Genomic DNA, 13,594 nt, shown 5'->3' on the forward strand with positions numbered 1-13,594 from the left:
ATAACAGAAAATATTGGAATTAAAGTCACAATATATTTGTAGGCTGAATCTGCAGTTTATTGCTAAGACATGCAGTAGATACATAAATATGAAAATTAAGTAATAAAATGTCCTTAAAATCCAAAACTGGCCTTGTACAAAGGGATCACACGTGTAGATTGTGACCTGACCTCTCACTTGCATTGCAGTTTTCACATACAGTTCTACAAAGATGTTTGTCTGCAAAACACACAGGCAAAGGCCACTATGTTACAGGAACATGTCTCTCTAAAAACCTATTTGTAATCCCCACTATTTTGTTTTTAGTTTGTTTATATACCTGAGGGTATGCATAACACTGTCAAGTGAAATCCATGATGGCCTTGACATTTCTCAACTAAGATTAACACAATCGCTGTTGTCAGCAGGTAAGGAGGGATGGGATGGTATTGACCATGGCAAGCTTTCAACTCCATGTGATGGTTTATACATATTGCGTAAAACTCTGATATTTTAGTCACCCAAGCCCTTTGTAAGAATTATTTGCACGTTTACAAAAGGATTCCATTACTTTGCCCCGGCCGGGCCCAAGCTCTGTAAACTGACTGACTTCTCCCTCTGGTATAAAAGTTAAGTCTTCAATTAACATAATGAAAACGCATGGGAAGGAGCTAATATTGTATTTAGTATTGATAATGTGTGGCTATGTGGGCGGTGCTAAATGACAATCCTCTCATGATGTGTCTGTGGACCGATTGATTTGGACAAGTGAACCTTTGTAATCCCCTCATGAGAGCCATAACAACCTTTGTCTCATCCAGATAGGATTCTACCACAGGACAAAGTTTCAGCGACACAGCTGGCATGCCATTTCTTCACATTTTAATTGACTGCCTTACAAACATTTATGTATTAATAATCGGCTCAAAGCGTTTTATGTAATGTAATTCTTGCAGTTTTCTGGGTACTGCGATAAATCTTTCCGTAATGGGTCAGCGCCTAAGTGAGGACAGCGACCCAGACAAAGAAATAGATGTTGCTGAGTTGCAGGAATGGTACAAAAAGTTTGTGGTGGAATGCCCAAGTGGGACACTCTTTATGCACGAGTTCAAGAGTTTTTTTGGGGTCACCGATAACAAAGCCGCTTCCGATTACATTGAAAACATGTTTCGGGCTTTCGACAAGAACGGAGTAAGTACCGAGCTCTCTTGCATGTGTAAATTAGCGAGTTGGAAGTGTTTTTAACGCTTGGTTTCTCATGTACACAGGACAACACCATTGACTTTCTCGAGTACGTTGCAGCTTTGAACTTGGTGCTTCGGGGTAAATTGGAGCATAAATTGAAATGGACGTTCAAAATGTACGACAAAGATGGAAGTGGGTGCATTGATAAAACAGAGCTTCTTGAAATTGTGGAGGTAATCCAGCATTTCACATGAATTATCCACGTTTGTAGAGAATTTATTTAATTTGACACTTATCCAAACATTCTTTCTTACTCTTCCCAAGTCTATCTATCGACTGAAGAAAGCCTGTCATGGAGAGCTGGATAAAGAGTGCAATCTTCTGACCCCAGACCAAGTCGTGGATCGGATATTTGAGCTGGTTGATGAAAATGGAGATGGTGAGTGTTTGTAACATTTTTTTTGACAACTTAAAATGCTGTGTGGGCAATTTAAGAGCTTAGTGTTAGCTTTAATAGCTTTAAAGAGTATTAATAGAAAATCTCACTGCTCATCGTGTCCTGTGTGTACACTGGATGCTAATGTGGTTGTTGCACACACTTAGGTGAACTCTCCCTGGACGAGTTTATTGATGGCGCACGGAGGGACAAGTGGGTGATGAAGATGCTGCAGATGGATGTCAACCCTGGGGATTGGATCAATGAGCAAAGACGCAGTGTGGACTTGTAAAGTCTTATCATGTGCACAAAGCTTTTGTGTGACATGAACATCAATACTGCTTTTTCTCACAGATCCTGCATGAATGTAAATACGGTACAACATGCCATCTAGCATAAGTGTGCATAAAAATGTGTATTTGATGTGCTCATGTTATAAAGAAATATATACAAATGCATCATAAATTTGTAGTTGTTGATAGGTGCGAAAGGATGTTATTATACCTAATGTGTTTGAAAAAATGTTTGAAAAAAAAAATCTGTCTTGGTCTATTTGTGTTTGGGTCATTGCGACGCTGCAACGGACGTGCTGCAAACAGCGGAAGTGCATGCTTTTCAAAGTAAAGCACATTGAAAACAGAATAAATGTCGTCCATGATTTAGTTATTGATTACATCCTTTCTTGCTATTTCTTTTCTTTGCCTACTAATGGACCCTCAGTCCATTGCTGGTTCTAAGTCCGGTTTTCCTTAGCTGAGCCGCTATATAAAAAAATATCGATCTCGCGAGACAGAACGACATAAAACGAGACCTCGGTCAACGAATCAAAGCGTTGTTTATGTATTGTATTTTGAGGTGGCAAACTGCTAATTTGCAAGTTACAAATCCCTCGTAGTATAGCGAGTGTCACTCGGCTGAAGGACGACATTATTGTGCTTTTTTTGAGTGACTGAATCACAATTCAGTCACAGTTGGTCACACGGCGCCTCCGTGTCCTTCAACGTTTCACATGGCATCTCAACCAGGCATGTCCGACACATTGGAGGTAATACCTTACTCGTTTTTCCAAGTCACGCAGATAAGGACCTTTGTGTGTTTTTTTTTTAGACACGATTCTAAGTGAAATGTCACCCCCTTCTGGTTAGCTGGCGAGCGACAAATGGAGACTAAATCACGTCACGGGAGATCTGTTCTCGTGTCCCGTGGACGAGGCTGTAGCTCACTGCATTAGCGAGGACTGCCGCATGGGGGCAGGCATCGCAGTCATATTCAAGCGCAAGTTCGGAGGGGTCGAGGAGCTCAAGGCACAGAGTGAGTCAAGCCTGTATTTTTATGACAAATGATCTTACTCTTGAGGGGGATTCGGGAAGGATTTGACTCATAGCTTTTGTCCTATGTACTTAGATTTCCGCCCTGTAACAGTATCTTTATTTTATCCAATCAGAGAAGCTAATGGGACAGTGTGCTGTACTGAAGAGAGGGAAACGTTTTGTGTACTATCTGGTAATAGTTGAACGTGACCATGAACGTGTGTGCATTAGGAGATAAAAAAGACATTTTCCCCCCTGTGACCTCTTAGATCACCAAGAAGAAGGCGAGCCAAAAGCCAACCTATGACAATTTGAGACAGAGCTTGGAGGACATGAGAGCACACTGTATCCAACATGAAGTCACCAGAATTTCCATGCCTCGGTTTGAATTTATCTGTCACTACACCCCCCCCCCCCCCCCCCACACACACACAAACAAACAGACAGCCAGATAAGATAACCCCAATTCGTCCCACATTGGGGTTATTTGAAATATGTCTCACAATTTTCATCAAAGATGTTTTCTGAAATGTCTTTTGATCAACGATCATTTGTGGCTCCCTCGCAGTATTGGCTGTGGCCTGGATCGACTCAATTGGGAAAGAGTTTCAGCGATGCTGGAAGAGATCTTTGAACCTGCACATATTTCTCTTACAGTCTACAGCCTCCCTGTGAAAGAAGAGACCTTGGTGATGAAGGAGAACACAAATAGATAATGTTTTGCAGTTCCTGTGTTTAAGTTTTTATAATAGTTGACCCTGATATTAAAGGATAAATGGTGTTTTTTTTCTCTCTCTAAAATCAATTGAACATCTGTTTGTGAGGGATCTTACAGTGGATGAAAAAATGAATATGAACATGGAATCTCTTAAATGTTGGCATAAAATTGTCGTACTAAGTATACTCTGGTCATCTAAATCATAAGACTAAACAAACAGTCTGTTTTTAAACTGATACAGAATAATCAACAATCAAAACAGCTTATTTTCACTTTCTTACTTAGCGTAGTGTTTTCATGACTTGCTTATATGCTGATAAAGGTTTATGGCACCATGATAAATTTAGGTCGTGTGTTTTACACATCCACTTCAAACAAAACAAAGTGCAGACTTCCGACAAGACCAAACAGTTGTAATTTAAGCAATACAAAGTTCACACACTGATAACTGATTCTGTGCCTATATGTGTCATAAATGTGGAAAGCGGTGAATAGAACCCACATGTTCTATTTAAAACTATTGATTCAGCATTTAAACCCCTGCACTGACCCTTCCCCAAGGTTGCTTTGAGTCCCACTCTGCCCTTCTGTTCTATGGTGTTCCACAGGGATCTATATTGGGGCCCCTGCTGGTTTCATTGTATTTGCCACATACAAACACATGGCATTTCCTTCCACTGTTATGTGGGTGACCATCAGATCTATGTGTCGCTGAGTACTCCTTATAAGACCATTCATATCCTTCCTGGAAGCCTCACAGGGAATCAATCCTTTCCTGTTACCAGTCCTTCCCTCTGAAATAACATCCCCTTAATTGTTAGGCAAGTTCCCTCACTGTTCATTTTTAAATCAATTTTTATTATTTGGCTATTGACTGCTACTGTATATTCATTTCTTTCAATTGACTGTTTTAACTGTCTTTGTGGTTGTCCCATTGCTATACCCTTTGAATCCCTTTGTTATAGTTGTACAGTAAAATAATAAAGCTGTATTCAGGGCCACCGAAGGTCAGGACGGTAAGGACACCATCAGAATGAAACTGAAATGTCAACATTTAGTAATAAATGTGAAAACTTTGAACTGAAATAGAACTTGGTGTGACAGTAAGTCACAAGACAGTAAGTGATAGGCACCATCAAAATGAAACTAAAGAGTCCACTTTTAACTGGTTCTGTGACAGGATATTTGTAATATAGGTATGTGCGAACCAAAACAACATATGGTATGACAGTAAAGAATGTTGAGAAAATGTTGTGGAAATCTTACACCAACGTCATTCTGCATTTAGTGAGCGAATTTATTAACATAATAGTTTAACATTGTATGTCTATAAGAATGGTGAAGTCTTCCTTAAAACATCACCTATAAGTTTTTACAATGGGAGCACTAAAGTGCTATCAAAGATTTATCCAATGTTATTTCTATTTTTGTCAGTGGGACCATCTCTTTTTGAAATATGAATAAACTGCCCAATTTCGTTGTATCTCACCATACAATGCCGATAAATCTTATCTTAACTTGACATCCAGCAGTGTCACTGAATGGATTCTTTTGAACCATGAAGGTTATCTGGTGATATCAGCAGTGGCTTTCTATTGTGTTTCATGTTTGCATTTGTATAAATACATATATTTTTATTACATCATCAATACAAAAACTATTGAATAACAGTACAAACAAAGCTTCGCCTTTCCGAAGAACTTAAAGAACATGAAACAGATCATGCACAGTTTGTATTATTCATCCAAATAAAAGTTCATTTTGTCCACCTTCAAGAAACACAACATCAAATTATAAGTGCTGCAAGATGGAGAGTTACAGCACATGAAGGTACATTGATAAATTCTCATTGTCTTTCAGCAGCAAGCTCTCTTAGGATTCAGAAGGTAACTCCATCCTGCTAGTGGCAAGCTTTCTAAACATTGGCGGTGAGTCCATGCTCTGCCTGCACAGGGGGCACGTCCCAAAACTCTCAAAGACCCTGATTGCGCACGCGCGACACAAACAACAGTGGCCACAAGGGAGAGAGATGATGGGTTTCTCACCCAGGCATACCACACAGGTCGCTTCTTCTCCTCCCTCTTCTTCAAAGAGAAAGTACCATGAGTTTCATCACAATCATGTCAATTGTTTCCCTGAAGACAGACTTCCTACCTGTTGTCAAGAGCAACTGGTTGCGATGGGAGAAGTCATCAGATGTCATGGAGTTTGTATCAGAAACAGACGAGGGCAGACTCAGACGTGACCTCATGGTGAAACACATCAAGCGTTTCTCAGAGCCTGTCGCAAAACATACAAAAAGGTGTTCTTATCAATGAGGTGGCTATTCAAAGAACTACATAATTGGTGTTCATACTAAGGCCTGGGGACTATTTGTGGTTCAACAGAGTATCGTAAATTGAACAAATGTCATGGCACATGTCATTTGCCTGCATTGTAATGGCCTTTATTCTTAATTATGTGACCCTTAGAAGAAAAAATGTTTCAGGCTACATGGCCAACATGAGACTTACCCAAGAGAGTAATGGCGCATGTCTGTCCATATAGGTCAAACACGGCCCACACAGGCTGACTGAGCGTCACTTCATCTAATAGCTTGTGCTTCCGGACGCTCTGGTTGGAAACATACAAGCGGCCCGATCTTGACACCCAGAACTCAAACTCTGATCCTGCCTTGCAGAACTCTTCATGCATGGGAGCCACCCAGTGCCCGTGGGTGTCATTGAGGTCAGGGATGGCCATACTGGGCAGGGGCAGAGATCGGGAGTCTGGAGGAACGCTGGTTAAGCCCACTCTCATGGTTCCGTCCCATGAGGCAGAATTGGCCTCGATTCGCAGCCGAATCCGCTCCTGGACGCTCACGGGACGATTGCTGAACAAAAGGCCGTTTTTGAAGCTGTCGTTTGATCTCTTTGCATGGCGACACCCTTGACTCAGGTGGACCTTGTCTCCTACGGCCCGGTAATGGAACGTCAGAAGACTGAGTCTTGGGAGACGACTCTTAGACTTAACATCTGCAAAGGAAAAATATGATGCATTATGCAACAAATGATTGGATACAACTCCAAATGTCACTTTCAAAAAGAACCATTATAAAATCTACAAATCCAATATGAAAATTAAGAAAGTGGAGAAAAAAATGGTTCTTCAAAAACAGCATAGTGTACTGCTAGGTACTAAACCATAAAGTAGGGAAAATCCAACAACAGTCAAGGTCTCTGGCTAGAAGTCATTACGGAAGTCTTTTTTCCAGTTGGTGGACTTTGGACTTTCACTATCGACAAATAGTGCAGAATGTCAGAATAGGATTATCCCAACCCATAACTACCGAAAGAAAAATTATGACAATAATGATGAGAATATCATTCGTGGAAGTTCATACTGTCTTCATTTTTCGTTTACTTTTTTTTTCTTGTTTATTATTTTTAAGAATTCTTTCAGCCAGACAGAGAAATGTTTCATGTAAATGGTAAAATTTTTAGGAATCCTTAAAAATAGTAAATGATGGGAATAATTTGCACTAATTCCAGCAACTCAAATGACAAAAGTCTGTCATGGCTACTGATGATTTCAGGACCTCTTTTGTAGTGTCAAAAGACCTCATAGCTCTCTACTGCAAATTTTGAAAGCAGGAGGGTCAGTCTGGGGGGAATAATGGGAAAAGTTTCTGGGGACCCCAAACACATAGGGGGCCCCCGCAAAGCCCCCCACCCCACAATTTAAAAATTAAAGCAGCATCATATGATTTTCTTTTGACCCCCATAATGACTGTGTATAAAAGCTTCCTTTATTCAGTAATGTCCGTCTTGATCACGTTCTGTCTTTTCTTTGTGTTAATTGTACGGCACTATTTCTCCCCAGTGACCGTTTCACATATCCTCCGCCCAGCAAAGTGGTGCTGCACAACAGCGGTCCACAGCCTTTTTGCGATCAAGTCGTCACAAAAATCACGAAAAAATGCATAGATACGCCGCACTGGATTACAAGCCGCAGGGTTCAAAATTTGAGCAAAAAGTGGCGGCTCATAGTCCGGAAATTACGGTATTCATATTCAGAATATGCGTATTAATTCAACGGTCATGCATCATACTGGAAGTGTTTGTTTTGTTTACAATACTTGTCGCATGAGAGGAGCAAAAAACTAATGTGGAATGAATTGATTAAAGGTTTTATTTTGAAGATGATGAAGAAAGACAAAACAATAACATTAAAACAGTTAAAAAAATTACAACACAGTTTAGAGATGTAAATTCCAAACTCACCAGCTTTCTCAATCTCTGTCATGATGTAGTTGTAGTTTGTAGACGAGTTCATCTGCTTTGATGAAAGTGAAAGCATGCAAGTGCATTTATACCATGAGTACACGTGATTTCAAACAGTGACCCAAACATCTGAAAGGTTGAGAAATGGGAAGAGAGGGAGATGATCGTGTGTGTTTGCGTGTGTGTGCATGCCTGTGTGTGTGTGTTTACGTGCGTGTGTGCGTGCGCGTGGACTTATGAAGTTTATAAACAGTTTCACAGCTCCTGCTTGTCACGTGCTGAGGATGTGAGTCACATCACGTGAAGCATTTTCGAAAATGAAAGTGGGTTGAAATGTTGAAACGGTATCATCGGATTCAAAAAGTTACTCATTTACTATGTGTTATCAACATTAACTGTTTCTGGGAAGTACAGGGTGATTCCTCCAAGACAATGTATGCTACCTTATTTCTGCCCTCCACAGCTGCCGTTTGACAAAAACACACACACACACTCGAATACACTTTCAAATCATGCAAAAACTTCAGCACTGACTATAATACCATTACCTGGCCAAAAATATCTCTAAGGGAAAAATGAGAAACTGGGGGGGGATGATAAAGTTTTATAAATACAACTGTCCTATCATGTGTCAAAAATCTGGTTTAAAAAAAAAAAAATTCAAACTCCAGTACAACTTTACAGTAGACCTCAACATATTTCTACAAAGAAATCACTAAATAATGTATTTGTCCATAAAATCTTGCGGGTTTGAAGACTAAGCCCGGTTTTATCAAAATATTACTCAAGCCAATATTTTGCTGAACTACGTGAGTTATTCACAAATTTCACACAATTTCATCTTTAATGAAGACTGATCGACTCATACATAGCTTAGCTCATCATAGTTGATGATCATGCTTGCGCTTTGCTAAGAGTAACATACTAAACCTGCCCACAATGTCGGTACTCACCCAGAAAAGCAACATTTTTCTCCAACATAGTTCATATGGGCTCAAATTCCAAGATGACCCCTAATTTGTCTAACCGTGAACTGCTGAATGTCAAGACTTTTTAAAGACTTCTGTAACCATTTTTCCAGCTTCATGCAACTTCATGCAATGTTTGGCAGCAGAAGATGTAGCCAACCAGTTTCTTCACATTATATTTATAAAAAATAAAGAAAATATAAGACAATATATGTGGTGTTACTTTAAGCAGACACAGTTTGTTTATTGTTGTGATTAAGATTTTAAGACAATATTTTATGACCAATTTATGCATCCATTTAAAAAACTCCAAAGGGTTCCCCTACATGTTCCTCCCGATCTCGCCCTTTTCAGCTACAGTGCAAGTGCCACAAATAATACACATTATACCAAAGATATTGCCAAAACAAAACTGACAATTTTCTCTGCTGTAGGTGCTTTGTGTTTTGCCATCACATTGTTTTTTTCCCCCCAGAATCGCACTCTAGGCCCAAATATCAGGTTTCTCTTTATTTGCACATTGACTGACCAGGTTGTTCTCTTTGTTCATTGAACAAACATCACATTCACATGACTGTGTGGGCATCATTTAAGTGTTCATTGTCACTGCTGCAGATGGTTTGAGTATGCTTCATTATTGAGCTACCTGAGCATTGTACTTAAATGCATCTGGGACACAATGGCGGTACCGACAGATGTGAGTTAAGAAAAAGAGGCGAGGACTCGGGATTAGTGCGCCTAACCGCAAATTTCTATAGAAAAGGCTAGATGGTTTAAGGATCCACTAGTCAGCCATCTTACAACAGGGGACTGTTTTGTTGCGCTGAGCTGTGCTGAATTTTTGAAGCCGATAGTTGTTTGTGTCAATAACTACATCTCTGATGTTTACTTGACAACACAAACCGTTCGAACATCAGTTGTGTTGAGTATTCTACAGTTTAATTAAATATATATTGACTATAATATGTTTAATCGACCAGCTTTGTGTCAAAATGGCCACCCTGTAGCGACGCCACTTCAGATTGTCTCACAGCGTGCATAAACCATCTAGTCTTTATAGTATATATCTATCCTCGTAACATTTATTTTGCCCTGTTGTGCAAATGGGGGCAAACTGTGCATTTGGTATGATTACGAACATTTCTAGTAGGTCAAGTCAAGACTGTCCAATGAATAATTTGATATTTCTGTACATCTTAGATGGTATTTTGAAACCAGAGTGTGATTGTGAGGAACAATCTGGGTAATTTGCTGGCTGCGGCACGCCCACTCCGCTGTGGGGCACCTTCAATAATTCATTGGGAGAAGGCATTAACTGCTCTACACACTGGCTCCACTTCTCAACCCATCGTACACAGCCAGGCTCACTGGATGACTAGTTTGGCATTACTGCAACCGACCCCACACCCCCCTCCCTCTTTGCCTGGCAATCAGGCTGCACACTGCAGCAGAGTTTATAGCTGCAGTGAGCGCTGGGGAAATCTCCCTCTACATGCTGCAGCTGGTGCTGCTCGACATCCAACTCTGCCCTCGCTTTGTCCCCGCGCTGCATTTAGCCTGTCCCGCTGTAGCCCACTCGGTCAGTCTCCATCCCGCGCCACCCCGCCACTCCTGAAAGTCCCACCACTATGCCTCTCCCAGCCATCCAGCCCCCACCTCGCTTGTCCTCCATTGCTTTTTTCCTTTCCTTTATGCGCATAAAATTGCAGAGCTCAGCATTCTTCCCCACATGCTCTAAGGCAAAAAAAAAAAAAAAAGGGAGGGGGGGGTGATCTGGGCGGGAGGTGCCCCATTCCAACTAATGAACAGAGCTTATGTTATTGAAGAGCAGCTTGGCCAATCAGGAGGCAGTGCAGGCAAAGACAGCAGGGGAAAAAAGCAGCAGAGCGAGTGGGCAAGAGAAAGGGAAAAAAAACTGCAGTGTGTGAGTGTGTGTGTAGTTTGTATCCCTCCCCTGAGCAGATCTTTATCAATTTGGGTGCTCCGGTCTCGGGGTGCACTCTATGTGTGTGTGTAGTTAACAGCAGGGCAGAGCAAAGGTGTGTTTGTGAGGCTGTGTTAAGACTCTGTCAAAGTGGAAATAAGAGAAAGTAAGCGGACTGATTGTTTTTCTCTCTATCTCAAAGTGTCTGTGGAGAAGAGCTCTGTGTCAACTGGAAAGCAAGCAGCACTAAAAGGTAAGCGGCTCTTTTTCTTTTTCTTTATGACAGCATCATCGTTTACTTTTTCAACTTCTTTACTGTTTCAGTTTGTTGCTGTATGGATGGGTGTTTTAAAAACAACACTTGACATTTTCAGAATAAAGTCATTGTAGAGAAGCAGAGGGAAAGGCGGGCGAGAGGTTGGATAGATGGTGGTGGGGGTGGGGGGTTAGTGTGGGACTCCCTGATGCTGCGAGGCAAGTTTCTGTGCACACGGTTCTCTGTTGCTGCAGTATCTATCCACCTTACATCCTGATTCGAGCTGCCTCATCAGTGCCAGTTCGAGGCATAGGGGTTGAAACTAGCAATTGCTTTCGAAAATTATTATTTTTTCTCTGTTTGGGACTGCAGTTAAGTTCAACATGGTATTGGAGATAAAAGACAGGTTGCATGTTCTACTGATGAATAAGTGTGATGCTGTGCTGTGTGTGGCAGATATTTAATGATTTGGTTGGTGTATATGTGCCACCAAAACATCTGAACTGTCAACACAAGAGAGCACTGTTTTCTGCATACAGGGGATTACTTTTATAATTGTCTGGGGCCATTCTGGGTATTGTTATACCATCTTTGTGGGTTTCTGATTTCTGACCTTGATGGCTTGTCACGAACATGTCATCTTGAAGACTGGACACTGTCCAGCAGTGGGTACTGTGTGGTTTCTCCGACACAATCTCTACAGATGTCCTGCTGCAGAACTCGGGGGTGGGGGTGGATCGACTTTTTATATTTTATAGATTTAGGAATAAAGTGTACTGTGTTTACGTGATGATATTAGGATAACACATAGCAGAGTTGGATGTATCATAAAAACAGGATCTGAAGGCTGTTTGAATTGAATCATTTATCTGCGGGGAGGAGAGCGTATCCAGTTTCAGCACCATGGACAGGTCATAATGAGCACTATTGAAATCACAAGAGCTCATTTCCCTTTGCATTTTCTTACTGGTTTGAAATTGCAGTTGGTTTAGCACATCCATCTTTCACGCGGACAAAACATTTAATTATTCATGCACCTTTTTTTTTTTTCTCAAGCTCACACAGCATGAACCCGCATGCTCCAAGCTTGAGACCCCTGGACTGTTTTTGCTTGCCTTATTCATCACAGAATGTTCCAACACCTTTTCACACTCATCCTGTAATCATCTGAAATGTTCTGCCGCAGCAGAATTTAACTTCCACCTAGCAACTTGTGTATTGCGTGAGCTGTGTGTTTGAGCGCTAGCACGTGTGCGCAAACGTTTGAGAAAATATGCGAGACACTCGCTCACTGAATTGACACCGGCGGTGCCATCGTTCTTTTTTAATTCTAATGGTTGAGAAAATGCAGAGGCATTGCAATGATCATATTGGGATAGGGAGATGAGACCCCTCACTGATCTCTTGAATTAGCATGCTTTGTAAAAATCGGCGTGCCTCCAACAAGATGCTTTAAAAATTCGTGATTTACTGCAATTCAAGGCGGCTAAAGCATTTGGTTTTACAAAATTTTAGGCAAAAGTGAAGAGTAAGAACAGACCAAATATATGCTGAAACAACAGTAGCATGTAGCATTATATTGTTAGAGCAAAATGAAGAGTTATGCACATTAAAAAAAAAAAAAGAGTGTGTTTGAAATGTTCTGACAAAACTAGTTCATCCTGGAAAATGGTGGTGAGGTCAGCATGAAGTCAGCGAGATGCTCTCCAGTTGGAAACGTAAAAGCTTTTAAATGGGGGGAAAACATTGAAGGCAATGCCTACTCTGGTTGTGCACATTATTTTAAAAGACCTTGACGTGGAGGCAGGGATATGCTATTCATACACCCATAAACATAGTATTGTTAGGGTATTTGTGCACAGTAGTTGGGGATGCTTAAAAGCATTCAGGGTGTTGAGAAAATATGACCAAAAACAGCAAATAACGTCAGAGGGGTTAAAGCAGAAGCGAACGCAAATGTATGCGAGAGAGATGGAAGACATGTTCAAAGGCAGAGTAGAGAGTGGGTGTGCATAGCGGAGCTCGGAGCACTGCAGCACATTGCGGTGCCCAGCCCCCGCTGCCTTCTCTGCTCGCCATCCGGTTCCATGCGCTGAAGAGACCCCTGCAGCGGCAGAGATGCACAGCGTAGCAGGCTTCCCGCTGCAGGAATCTCACGAAGAGTCCATTTTACAATAGCCACCACTGTTCTTTTTTGCTTGTTTTAATTTTATTTTAAGAAAAGCCCGTTAGCGCTTTCTCATGTAGTAAACGGGAGTAGCGCCCCCCCCCCTCCACGATTATGTAAGCGTGTAACACTTTCACCCAATACCAGCTGAATGATCCCCACTTCCCCTGGACATGTTCTTCTCATTAGCAACATCTGCCTCACAGTTTGCTTTTGTTCCAGAGGTGACATCTTTGCAAACACGGACAGGCAATTTATTGAACGCGTTCCAAAATCCCTGCAAACAACAATAACCCTTTCAAAGTAGGCTACTAATTTGACATTTTGATAGGAAAACCCCGTGTAGCAAATTAGAAATAATGATCCACGGCGACCCTCATCACAGGAGG

General features: G+C 41.3%; 4 protein-coding genes across 7 annotated transcripts in view; 3 read left to right on the forward strand and 1 right to left on the reverse strand.

Moving 5' to 3' along the window:
- oard1 (O-acyl-ADP-ribose deacylase 1) overlaps positions 1-4,708 on the forward strand; it is a 65,752-nt gene extending 61,044 nt beyond the window's left edge. The window contains exons 2-6 of one of the 3 annotated variants that reach the window (XM_061271715.1): positions 2,566-2,645; positions 2,746-2,911; positions 3,045-3,103; positions 3,180-3,292; positions 3,479-4,708. In XM_061271715.1, coding sequence (XP_061127699.1) covers positions 2,566-2,645; positions 2,746-2,911; positions 3,045-3,103; positions 3,180-3,292; positions 3,479-3,626 — 566 coding nt within the window. In that variant the 3' untranslated portion in view covers positions 3,627-4,708. Of the gene's footprint in view, positions 1-2,351; positions 2,646-2,707; positions 2,912-3,044; positions 3,104-3,179; positions 3,293-3,478 lie in introns of those variants that run through there. The other 2 variants (XM_061271718.1, XM_061271722.1) reach the window with 2 other exon arrangements.
- Positions 23-2,098, forward strand: guca1b (guanylate cyclase activator 1B). Its single transcript, XM_061301423.1, has 4 exons — positions 23-1,170; positions 1,248-1,397; positions 1,489-1,603; positions 1,768-2,098. Exons 1-4 carry the CDS (start codon positions 967-969, stop codon positions 1,890-1,892), a joined length of 594 nt encoding a protein of 197 aa, XP_061157407.1. The 5' UTR covers positions 23-966; the 3' UTR covers positions 1,893-2,098.
- A 196-nt stretch (positions 4,709-4,904) lies between the features above and the next one.
- Positions 4,905-8,045, reverse strand: LOC133148770 (E3 ubiquitin-protein ligase NEURL3-like). Of its 2 annotated transcripts, none has more exons than XM_061271711.1 (4): positions 7,891-8,045; positions 6,142-6,642; positions 5,783-5,908; positions 4,905-5,709 (listed from the first exon to the last, which is right to left on the reverse strand). In XM_061271711.1, exons 1-4 carry the CDS (start codon positions 7,964-7,966, stop codon positions 5,501-5,503), a joined length of 912 nt encoding a protein of 303 aa, XP_061127695.1. In that variant the 5' UTR covers positions 7,967-8,045; the 3' UTR covers positions 4,905-5,500. The 2 variants fall into 2 exon arrangements, with proteins under 2 accessions (XP_061127695.1, XP_061127691.1); XM_061271707.1 differs by having other exon boundaries at positions 4,905-5,712.
- A 2,749-nt stretch (positions 8,046-10,794) lies between these two features.
- LOC133150391 (synaptotagmin-2-like) overlaps positions 10,795-13,594 on the forward strand; it is a 42,478-nt gene continuing 39,678 nt past the window's right edge. Inside the window, exon 1 of the mRNA XM_061272888.1 lies at positions 10,795-11,035. The gene's annotated coding sequence lies outside the window, so the exon portion shown is untranslated. The remainder of the gene's footprint in view (positions 11,036-13,594) is intronic.

This window comes from Syngnathus typhle, linkage group LG2 (assembly GCF_033458585.1).
Source record: "Syngnathus typhle isolate RoL2023-S1 ecotype Sweden linkage group LG2, RoL_Styp_1.0, whole genome shotgun sequence".
Taxonomy (NCBI): domain Eukaryota; kingdom Metazoa; phylum Chordata; class Actinopteri; order Syngnathiformes; family Syngnathidae; genus Syngnathus; species Syngnathus typhle.

Coding starts and splice junctions, on each gene's coding strand:
- guca1b (XM_061301423.1), top strand. CDS start 967: ATGGGTCAGCGCCTAAGTGAGGACAGCGACCCAGACAAAGAAATAGAT. Junction 1,171..1,247: donor GGGCTTTCGACAAGAACGGA/GTAAGTACCGAG, acceptor TCATGTACACAG/GACAACACCATTGACTTTCT. Junction 1,398..1,488: donor AGCTTCTTGAAATTGTGGAG/GTAATCCAGCAT, acceptor ACTCTTCCCAAG/TCTATCTATCGACTGAAGAA.
- LOC133148770 (XM_061271707.1), bottom strand. CDS start 7,966: ATGCTTTCACTTTCATCAAAGCAGATGAACTCGTCTACAAACTACAAC. Junction 6,643..7,890: donor GACAGAGATTGAGAAAGCTG/GTGAGTTTGGAA, acceptor TTTCCTTTGCAG/ATGTTAAGTCTAAGAGTCGT. Junction 5,713..5,782: donor CCAGTTGCTCTTGACAACAG/GTAGGAAGTCTG, acceptor TTCTCTTTGAAG/AAGAGGGAGGAGAAGAAGCG.